The sequence below is a fragment of the Alexandromys fortis genome, unplaced genomic scaffold, assembly GCF_014885135.2.
Source record: "Alexandromys fortis isolate MF-2015 unplaced genomic scaffold, M_Fortis_MF-2015_v1.1 scaffold_1, whole genome shotgun sequence".
In the NCBI taxonomy this organism is placed as follows: domain Eukaryota; kingdom Metazoa; phylum Chordata; class Mammalia; order Rodentia; family Cricetidae; genus Alexandromys; species Alexandromys fortis.
The window spans coordinates 35,191,503-35,203,037 of record NW_026067927.1 but is presented as its reverse complement, the minus strand read 5'-3'; the positions used below and the strand labels follow the sequence as shown (position 1 = coordinate 35,203,037).

Here is an 11,535-nt window from a genome sequence, read left to right as displayed (position 1 = left end):
GTTTGGCCAATAGCTTAAGCATATTTCTGGCTAATTCATATCTTAAACTAACCCATCTCTATTAATCTATTTATTGCCCTGTGGCTGTGGCCTACCGGGTAAAGTTCCGTCCTGCATCCATCTCTGCCAGGGGGCTACATGGCTTCTGACTCTGCCTCCTTTCTCCCAGCATTCAGTTTAGTTTTCGCCACCTACCGTATCAAGTTCTGCCCTGTCAAATGCCAAGGCAGTTTCTTTATTCACCACTGGTAATCACAGCATACAGAGGGGAATCCCACATCAGGTACCACAAGGCCTGACCACCTGAGTGGAGAGAACCAACTCCCAAAGGTTGTCTTCTGACTCCATGTGCACAATGCGGCATGCACACGATCCCCTACTGCCAAATACAAAATAAATTAATGGAAAAAATAAAGCAGTAAACAGTTGGTTTTAAAGTGATGACTTTATTAATAAATATACATCCATATGATGATGCAGATACAAATCATGAACACTACTCCATTCCCATACACATAATTGCACACGAGTAGCTCAAGTTCATGGACATTAAACATACACAGTATCTATTCGGACTTTTTACAGCAGAGGACAACGTGCTTATTATCAGTTAAATGGTAATTATTTGCTTCATAATTGTCTGTGGAAAAAGGAAATTGTGAATCAAAGAATCAGAGTGGCCTGATTAAATCACACAATTGACTTGCTACAGGATTAATTCTCAAAAACTTAAATACACTGTAAGTGAGAACACAGATCTGTCTACTTGGAAGGAAAAGGAAGAAAGCAAAGGATTAAGATACATCTTAGAGTTTGAGCGAAGTCAATGACATTATAACAGACAGAGCAAAAGGGCATCCAAACTTTTTATGCCCAAGACTGTTGTGAATTTATTACTGTGACGGATTATAAAAGCTTACTGCATATAGCCAAGGAACTGACAGAGAAGTTATCAACAACCCTGAACTGCTCTTTTAAAGCTTCTTAAAGTATAAAGAAGCTCACTATCTAAACACATTGTGGTCATTCTTACACTGGATGAAGCACCCTTAACCTCATATTAAATGGATCCAGATTTTACCTCAAAGAAATTCAGTATTCGTATTTCATGAAAATATATATGTAAATTCACACAAACAGCAGTTTAGAATGAATAAATACCACGTTGACAGATGTTTCTTTTTTAAATTAAAAATACAAAGATTAGTCTGATTTCAACACTGATTTTAAAAAATGCTCCCAAATATTAAAAATTAAACCAATTACTATTTTATTTTTTAATATATTGTGCCAATATATTTTTTAATATCCAGTGCAAAACTCCAAAGATAGTATCAAAATCACCCCATACTAAAGATTAGTTAGGCAAGGGAATACCTGTGGAAAATGAAATTTTCATCTGATTGACTCCTTGTTATATAACAATAATAAATAAGGCGTGTTAAAATACCCTTTAAGAAAAAGTAAAACAACTTACTGGCATAGTAGATCATTCTCTGATAAACAGTTTTAATATAGATAGTGAAACCTATTTTATGAAGAATAGAATCACGTGTATAAAATTAGCAATTTACCTTTTAAGGAACAATTATACGGGGGGGGGGCAGTTCTTCCAACTGAATACACTGACATCTAGGCAACTGTTTAACATGCTATTTCAGTGTCTGTCATGACAAAAGACCATGTTACAGAGGATGCAGAACGCAGTCTTTCGATCATGTAGAAGCAAGTATTTTAAATGTGAAGACTTCATTCATGTCATCTGTCTCTCCAGCATGGCACTAGTAAACTGTCCACAAGGAGAGCAGTGAGTAGAATCAGATGTTCACCAGCGCTCATACTTAATACTCCAGGGAACGGCTCACAGGAACAGTAAATTCAGTTTTCTAAGTGATGCTACCCATCCGCAGCTGTAGCCACGCATCCCCCATTCCTGGGCTAGAGCTCCCTACACAACACTGTTAGAACACCTCTCCTTAACCCGACGTCCCTTTCATTACACAACAACACACCCACTGTGTCTTCTGACACACAGCACAGCACCACTGAGTAGATGTACTGGGGAGCGGGGGAAGGGAACAGGCGTGGAACAGCAAGGAAACGAATAAACGGGCATAAAAGCAGGAATGAAACCAAACTGGAAGGATGTTAGTGGGCTTACTATGACACATAACATATGCCCAATCCCCGACAGTGGAGCACAGTATTCCACAGAATACTGCAGCCATCTTCAGGAACTGGCCGTGCAAGGGCTTCTAAGCAGTCAACTGCTGAACATCCTCAGAAATAGCTAAGTGATGGGTACTCAAGGGACCAGATGAATACAATGAAGATGCAAGTATTTGTGCGTGTCAGAAGTTGTTACACTGTTCTGAGTAAGTTATTACAAATTTATGTTCTAGGCTTCTGCAAGAAGAAACACTTGAAGCAACTGAGCTGCCTGAATGACAGCACTGGCTGAGCAGTCACCCAGCATTGCCCACGGCTCCCTATTTGTGCAAAGCTGGTCCTGTTGAGGTCACTGATCCCCCAAGCAATGCAACATCCCTCGTAGTCCGAGCAGAAGCCCAGCTAGCTGGGTGTCAGCTATCCCTAGGGGCACCAGAGGTTTGCTGCTTGTCTCCTGAAAGGTCTAAACCATGGCATTTACGTAAAGTCAGTTTACATGGTCTGAGAGCAAGCCTAACCAATAGGTATGTGTCCTTTTATACTTTTGATTATTTTTAAAGTTTTTGAGTCTTTAATCTACATTTTAATATCAAAGGCATTTTGAAATGCAAGTTAAAAAAAGTAATTTTTCAAGTTCAGTAAAAGCTTTTGTTTTTTGTTCTGTTAAGAGAGGATTTCTACTTAGAGCTGGCTGCCCTGGAAATCACTATGCACACCTCTCAAACTCACAGAGATCCGCCTGCCTCTGCCTCCCATGTGCTGGAATTAAAGGTGTGCACCACCTCTGCCCAGTGAAGCTTTTCAATTCTAAAGTTCATAATATTTTATGTAAAACTCAAAATAAATAAAATTTAACAGAAAGGAAGATTTCCCTCTGTAACTATACCTTTGTGCCCAGTATTTTTCTCTTTTCTGTATTACTTTGAAAGCAAGCCTCGCTAGGGAGAAGAGATTTCTTTTGGAAAAGCAGTCTTCCTGGAGCCACAATGCCATTTTTAACCTAACCAGTACTCATTTTACAGGGCTCATGCATACTGAGCTCTAATATTTCTTGGTATTTGGGTCTTAATAGGCAGGAAACTGCTTTCTTAGACCAGTTCTGCAGTCTACCACTCAATTTGTGTCCTTTGGCAGATATAAACCTGAAGATACAGTTAAGTACTAATGCAATATAATAACAATTACTCAGAAAAACTAAAAATACATTCTAAATGAGCACTAGTAATAAATGTTTTTAAATATATTTTGAAACTCACTAAGTATATGAAAGACAAAATAGAATGATTATAGTTACATGCAGACCTTAAGGTTTCTCTTTCTTGTATATTAAATATAATGTGCAGGCTTATGAAGTATTTAAGCATTTTGCTGTAAGAATGAATTATTTGTAGTGTATGGTGTATATGCTCTTAAGCAACTGAAAAACATATAGCCTGTAACTATAATCTCTGCAAGGCAAGTATTAGACAATGTTTTAGAAATAATGACCATCTAATGTCATGTGAATCAATAAATAAGAAGCTGTGTTTTAAATTCCAAAGCATCCAAACAGCTGTGTCTTACTTCAAGGACGTTCTAAACTCACACAGGCGTGCCCTTTGATCTGCTCCTAGTTGCTGTTCCACCCTGTCAGTTAGAAGCCTCGGGTAAACCTTACACACAGGTTTACTCACAACTCAGTCAACCGTGGCAGTTGGTTGGCCTGTGAAGCGTCCACTAAGAATGGCCCAAAGGGAAAGCAAGGACTTGGCTGAGCGCTGTCTGCACCTTGGACACTACAGGTACAACGCACTACTCCTGCCCAACTAGTGGCAGCTTCTGAGCAAAAACAAAAGACGAAAATCAAGTGGGGAGTGAGGAAGATCAAACAGAAAAACAAAACTGGGAAGTCCAGGTCGAAAAGTCAGAGGAAAGCAGGAAGCTTGGGGGCACCTCAAGTCTGCTCCTAGCACATGCTCTCCTGCCTCCCTCACTCACTGGGTGGCTTCACTTCACCACTGGTTTCCTGAACCCCATGAACTGCTCTGCTATGCATCATAGGGTAAGGGAAGGCAGCAGTACCACAGCCATAACCAAGATCTGCAAGTCGGGACAGAGCTTTAATGCTACCTGGAGGTCTCCCTGGGCTGACCTTGTACCCTGCAGCTTTGGTTGTACCCAAAGGTCTGCCTGGACTCGTCTTAAATCCAGCTGCTTTGGTAGTTCCCAGAGGTCTGCCCGTGCTGGTCCGGTATCCTGCTGACTTGGTGGTTCCTGAAGGCCGGCCGCGCTTACCAGATCGATTGAGGTTTTTCTTTTTCTTTAGTTCATCTTTTATCTCTATGTTTCTGCCACTGGTAGGCTGCAAGTGTGTGTCATTTAATGGGTCTTGCCTCTGACAAACCATTGGTTTGTGGCTGACTGGGTGGCCGTACTTGCTTTGCTGGGATGAATATATATCAAACTGATCAGCAGCTCTCATGGCATCTTCGTTGAGGCAGGAAGGCTTGCCAGGCCCACAGAACGCTGGATTACTGGCGGCGACAGGATGCATCATTTTCTACCAAAAATAAAGACAAATGCGTATAAATACCTATCTGTATGACAGCATCCGGTGGGAAAACCATCTTTAACAACTATGAAGACTACCTGAAATTAGGACAATAGGGTAGACTCCAAAACACTTAAACAAACACACATGAGCAGTGTTCCATAACAGTCCCGCAACCCCCACCCAACCAAAACATTTCTTCCCAGAGGACAGAGACCCAGAAGATTCAATAAGTAGGTGAAATGTACAAGGATCAGAAAGCTCCAGAAAGTTAGGAGATTCACTCTCCCTCACCCTGCAAGTTTACAAAAGCAAGAAGTCAGGGAGAGAAAGACTCTCCAGTGGACAGGAGTTGTGACCATGCTGGGAAGTCTGTTCAGGGATACAGCTGCCTTTGTTATCCATACATCTGACCACAACCTAATAAACTGGCTCACTAAGCTAGCCTTGCTTGGAATTCTTTGTTGGTGCCCTGTCTAGGGTAAACAGAGAATGCTGTCCATGTCTCCCCGCAAAAAGTCACAAAACAAACAGCATTGGAGTCCTGGGTTTCTCAATTACAGGTAAGAACAGAGATGCCATAAAATCACTCAATTAGAGGTTGGAAAATGGCTCAGCAATTAACAGAAAACTTGCTGATCTTGCAGTGAGCCCTAGTTCAGGTCCCAGCACCCATATGGTGGCTGACAGTATCCATAACTCCAGTTCCAGGGGACTGATACCTTCTTCTGACCTCATGGTCATATGCATGGTAAACATACACACATGTAGGCAAAACAGTCATACACATAGATTTGTCTGTTTTTTTTTTTTTTAATTTTTCGAGATAGGGTTTTATTTTTGTGTAACCCTGGTTGTCCTGGAACACTCTCTGTAGACCATGCTAGACTCAAGCTCATGGAGACCTCTGCCTGTCTCTGCTTCCCAAGTGCTGGGATTAAAGGAGTGCACCATCACCCGGACACATAAAATTTCTTAAAAATCTAAATTTTTTATATTTTTAGTTGTGAGCCTAGCCTTTAACGGCTGAGCCATCTCTCCAGCCCAAAAATCTAAATTTTTTAAAAAAATAACTCAAAGCACTAATTTAATACCTATAGTCTGGTTAAAGCTGAAGTAGAAAAAGGAGTATTTTATAGGCTTTTGTTTTCCCTTTTAAGTTATTAAACTCTAGAAAAAGAATAGTAAAAAAACAGAACAAGGGTCAAAGAGATGGCTCAGCAGGTAAAAGCACCTGCCACCAAGCCTGATGTTCTAAGTTCAATTTCAATGACCCAAAGGGTAGGAGAGTCAATTTCCACAAGTGGTCCTCTGACAACCACACACACACACACACACACACACACACACACACACGCGCACACACACACGCGCACACCGTTTAAAATTTAAACAAGGGCTGGAGAGATGGCTCAGTGGTTAAAAGCACTGGTTGCCCTTCCAGAGGTCCTGAGTTCAATTCCCAGCAAATACATGGTGGCTCACAACCATTTATGCGATCTGGTGTCCTCTTATACTTTGCAGGCATCGATGCAGGCAGAACACTATACATTGTAAACAGATTTTAAATAAATAAATGAAAATAAGGACCCAGAACTCTTATTAAAACGATTTTCCATGCCTAGCCTTAGAATGTGCCGTTGAGTCTTACAGTACACTCTCACGTGTATACTCTTAACCCGATCAATTTCCACAGGATGGATACTCAGTCATTATTGTCATCTATTATTTATGCAGAACCCCGAGTGTGTGTTACACTTTTCAAAAGCCAGATAGTGCCAGCAAGGGACACAATGTCTTGGCCCAGCACAGAATCCCTTCCAATGGCCTCTATCCAAACAAAGGCAGTATCAACACAGAATTAACAAAGGTTTCTATTAGCTAAAACAGATGAGCACATACACAAACAGTGAAGACTTAAACTACAAAAATATGGACAACAGTCAAATACAATCTACTCCAAAGACAAAAGCTGTGTCAAACAGATCACATACAGGGTATGCCGTCTTCTTGGCCACTGTTTTGTCTGAAGACCTTGCTATGATTCTCTTTCTACATAAGGCTGTATCTCACATGAGCACTGACTTTGAGGCTGCAGCACTATGACAAAGAAAGACAAAACCATACACTCCAGTTCAGACTAAGGTCCCTCCTGAAACGTCCTTCACGCACATACAACTGCAACTACTCCCAGAGATCACAAACAAGGAACTTACTGAGCTCATAGAATTCTGCACAAGGAAACAGGACATGGGACACAGAGGCACATGCTCCTGAACTAAGTATTTGCTGAGAATCAACAGAGTTGCTGCCCAAGTGGTTTAAAGGCTCAATAATGAAGTAAAAACATACACTGAGAAGTCACTCACTTATGGTCAGAGCAACCAACACAGACTTGAAATTATGAAACAAGTCAAAGCAAAACAAAGTATTAAAAGAAGTAATTTTTCTTTTTTTGGATTTTCGAGACAGGGTTTCTCCATAGCTTTTTGGAGCCTGTCCAGGCACTAGCTCTTGTAGACTAGGCTGGCCTCAAACTCACAGAGATCCGCCTGCCTCTGCCTCCCGAGTGCTGGGATTAAAGGCGTGCGCCACCACAGCCCGGCAAAAGAAGTAATTTTTAAAAAGATTTATTTATTATATACAGTGTTCTGCCTGCATGTATGTGTGCAGGCCAGAAGAGGGTGCCAGAGCTCATTATAGAAGGCTGTGAGCCACGGTGTGGTTGCTGGGAACTGAGTGCAGGTCCTCGGGAAAAGCTGCTAGTGCTCTCAACCACTGAGCCATCTTTCCAGCCCCTAAAAGGAGTAATTTTTAGTCACTTTCCAAATATGAGCTAACTATTAACCTTTACTTCACTAGCTACAATTCTATTTCAGATCAGAAATAGAGACCATCAAGCTAAGTTTAAACACATTAGCCTCAAGTTAGCTTCTGAGTATTTTCTCTGGGCCAGGCCTTTGCACATAATCCTCAGGGCATGCTGCTAAGGAAATGGGAACAGGGCTAGAGAATGGCTCAGCAGCTAACAGTACTGCTGCTGCACAGCTGCAAGGACTAGAGTTTGGCCATCAGCACCTATCTACAGACCAGTCTTGTCTACAACCCCAGCCTGCTGCCAGGAGTGGAGCTTTCTGGCTTCCAGCATAACTGAGAAAACAAAAGCCCAGGTTCAGTGAGACACCCTGCCTCAAAAAAAAAAAAAAAAAAAAAAAAAAAGAGTGACAGGACCCTGGTCTCTGCATCAACACAAATAGCCACATACAGATACATGTGTATGCACACAGACAGACACACATACACACACACATGAACCTTTTTTTCTTTTTTTAAGACATGGGAATTGACTTTAAGTGAACTATTAGAGATAGTCTTTAGAATGCAAAGCCAAAACAGGAATTCAGCTATTCTGAATAGAGTCAACAGTTCACGTATAGAATACTGAAGGTGTTCAGCAGCATCCCAATAGCTGTCAGGAATACAGCTTTCCCCCAAAATTTACTCCAGATATTGCCCTAACAAGTATCAGTCTAGCACATTCACCTCTGGGGCAGGATGTAGTTCATGTGCTGACCCCTGGGTTCAACCCCTCATCACACCAAAAAAGAAAAAGTATCTCTTTAGCCCTTAACTTCATAAATATCCACAAAAATCTTCCTGTTAGAAATATGAATTATCCAAATGGAAGAAAAGCTAGTACTGTACTTCTTGAAACAATCATATTCTCTCTCCAAGCTATATACTAAATGTCTAGGTCCCCAGGATGCCCCACTATGCCCAGATTCATCAGGAAATTTGGGTAGGAATAGGGCTAATGACCTTCATTGTTTACAAAAGCAGTAACGCAAAGAAAAGAAGTCAAGCTTGGAAAGACTCCAGTCCTGCTCATGAACCTCTTTAACCAACTCCAGAATTCACTGAAGATGAACTTGTCAGCCTGGAAATGTAAGCAAACTGTATTAGATGGGAACTGGAACACTGCCGTACACTTATCTAAGTGCTGTTTGTGAAGGGGCATTAATAAATGCATCTGAGATGCATCATATATACATACGTACATATATGAATTAAGTAGGAATCTCAAGAGCTGTTTGTAGCCAATGAATTTGGACTAGCGTCTACTAAACTCAAGGAGAAACACACATACCTGTAAGAAAACTGAACCCTCTTCAGTCATTATTTAGAAAGCTGTCACAAAAAGAAACTGGAGCCAGGCATGGTGACACAAGCCTTTATTCTGAGTGAGAGGCCACCAAATCTCAAAAAGTTCCAAGGGTAGCCTGATCTACTGGCAAACTCAAGCACAGTCAAATGACCTTTCCTGAAAAAGAACCTCAGCAGCGGCTCGGCTGTTGGTAAAGGGCCAGCTGCTGTCTAAGCACAGCACCCTATGATGGGAACCTCCATGGGGAGGTAGTAGATTGCCACCAGATCCCTACAACCCACTGGGTGGCCAAATCTGGAAGCTCCAGGTTCAAGTTTGGTGGGAGATCTTGTCTCAAAAATAAGACAGAGTGCATCCCTCAAGAAGACCCTTGGCATCGACTTCTGGCCATACTAGCACACACACATATGTAGACATGAAGACACACACACATGCCGGTCTATCACTGGGAAGGGTGACGTCAGAGATTTCCAGTTTGAAGGCAATAGATCAAAGTAGTAAGTTAAGAGTTTTCTTTCACACATGGAACTGCCAAATAAAAAGATTCTTACAACCTATGTCAGCACTATGAAAACCTTTATGTGTGTATGTTTATCTGTATATATATTTACATGTACAATAAATTTCAGGATTAACCATGTTCTTCAAAATGCCCCCTTTTTCTACTCCAAAACCTGCCTGCTAATGATTCTTTTTTTTTTTTTTTTTTTAGTTTTTAAGACCTGGTTTCATTCTTTGTCTAGGCTGACCTCAAACTCACAGCAATCCTCCTGCCTCACCAAGCAAGTGATGAGTGTAAAGCTGTTAACCAACATGTTTGGTCAGCTGTTTATGTGCACGAGAACCCGTGAGTGTGGGTAGTTGGGAGTTGGTTTCCAGCTGTGCACTGACTAGGTGCAGGGACCCAGCCTCTCCTCAAGACCTGTACATACCCTTAGCTGTTTTTATCCAGCTAACTATATAGAACTCTTTCCATACAAAGTTCACCAAGATGATGTAGGCTACATTTAAGAAAGTCCTGAGAATTCCTCTGAGATGTGGGTGGAAGGCAAGCTAGGAGTTACTGAACAAATTGTGTGCCTAGCAAAAAGCTCCAGCTGTTTTTTCTGTTTTGTTTGTGGTACCGGGGGTGGAACCCAGGGCCTTGCACACACATGCCAATGAAGAAAAACCTTTGTAAGCGATTCACTGACAGTTTAAGGGAGCCAACGAGGAGTTGGACTGTGACTAAATTATTAGTTCTGAAGGTGTGCTGAGTTTTGCTCTCCCTGGAGGTTTACTGTGGAGTTGTTTTTTTTTTTTTTTTTTTTTTTTTTTTTTTTTTTTTTTTTTTTTTTTTTTGGTTTTTCGAGACAGGGTTTCTCTGTGGTTTTGGAGCCTGTCCTGGAACTAGCTCTTGTAGACCAGGCTGGTCTCGAACTCACAGAGATCTGCCTGCCTCTGCCTCCCAAGTGCTGGGATTAAAGGCGTGCGCTACCACCGCCCGGCTTACTGTGGAGTTTTAACGCTGCTGTCCTTCCATGAAACAATCGCATCTCGAATATGGCAGACATTACGGGCAACAAAATTATTTTTAGTAACTCTGCAAGGTACCTATGAAGCTTTGTAAACACAGCAAAGCTTCAAAAGCCCCCATTCTGCTCTCCAAAAATCAAATATCACATAACTGTCGGACTTTTGTTACAATCTGGCTACCACTATATATAATTGCATATGATTTTATAATCCTAAACAAGTGCGTGAGAGGCCGTGGCAATAACTGGAGATCCTGCTCCGCTCCTGGCCTCACCCGGGGAAGTTTGGATACTAAGACTCAACATAAATAACGGTGTCCTTTGTCTTCTCTGCACTCCTAAACTGTGCCCCGCGGCAGTTCCCCAAGCCAGCAGCCTAACTGGAGCCGAGGCGCTCACCGCCTTGAGGCCGGGATGCGCTGGGAAGCGGCGATCACCGCAGCGCGAGGACAAGTTTGCAGCCCCGCGCCCACCCTGCAGCCCGGGCCGTGGGGCCCGCGCCGCGACTTCTGCCTCCCGCGAGGCCGGCGGGCGCCCGGGCGGAAGTGCCGCGGATCCCGGCCGCTCGGGAGGAAGGAGGCGCCTGCGCCCGCCGCCGCATCCCGCGCCTCACTCGCCGGGCCCCTCGCCCGCCGCCGCCCGCGCCCTACCTCGGCCGCTCGGAGCCCGGCCCTCAGCGCGCCCAGGGGCCGACCATAGGCAGGAAAGCTCCCGCCCGCTCCGCTCGCTCCGGCCGGCCCGGTCCAGTCCACGGCAGAGGGCCGGCGGCGGCGAGGAGGCCCACGCCAGCGCCTGACTCCCAAGAGTCCTCGCCGCGGGCCCGGGACGCCGGAGGAAGAGGCCGCCACAGCCCCGGAACGTGAGCCCCGCGCGCGCGCGTACACGCGTATGCTTTGGTATCGCGAGACCGGTCGCCTGGCCCGCGGCCAGAGTGCGCGTGCGCGGGGTGGGGGGGGACCGCTGACGGACACGCAGCCTGGACTGATCTAGACTCCCGCCAAGGGGAGTTTCTCACTCCGACCCTGTGATGTCAGAACGTCTACTCACCAGGTTTGTCAGTTATGGGGGCCTTGAGTACCAGCCTCAGTACCCCCTCAGGGCTCAGAACTGGATGTCTGCGGCAGCCGAGGATCTGAGGGTAAAACATTAACTCAAAT

At 43.7% G+C, this 11,535-nt stretch overlaps 1 protein-coding gene across 1 annotated transcript; it reads right to left on the bottom strand.

Annotated features, from left to right (window-relative positions):
• Nucleotides 1-426: 426 nt before the first annotated feature.
• CUNH5orf24 (chromosome unknown C5orf24 homolog) lies at nt 427-11,268 on the bottom strand. The gene is made up of 2 exons (XM_050144149.1): nt 11,029-11,268; nt 427-4,708 (listed from the first exon to the last, which is right to left on the bottom strand). Exon 2 carries the CDS (start codon nt 4,703-4,705, stop codon nt 4,139-4,141), a length of 567 nt encoding a protein of 188 aa, XP_050000106.1. The 5' UTR covers nt 4,706-4,708; nt 11,029-11,268; the 3' UTR covers nt 427-4,138.
• Nucleotides 11,269-11,535: the final 267 nt, after the last annotated feature.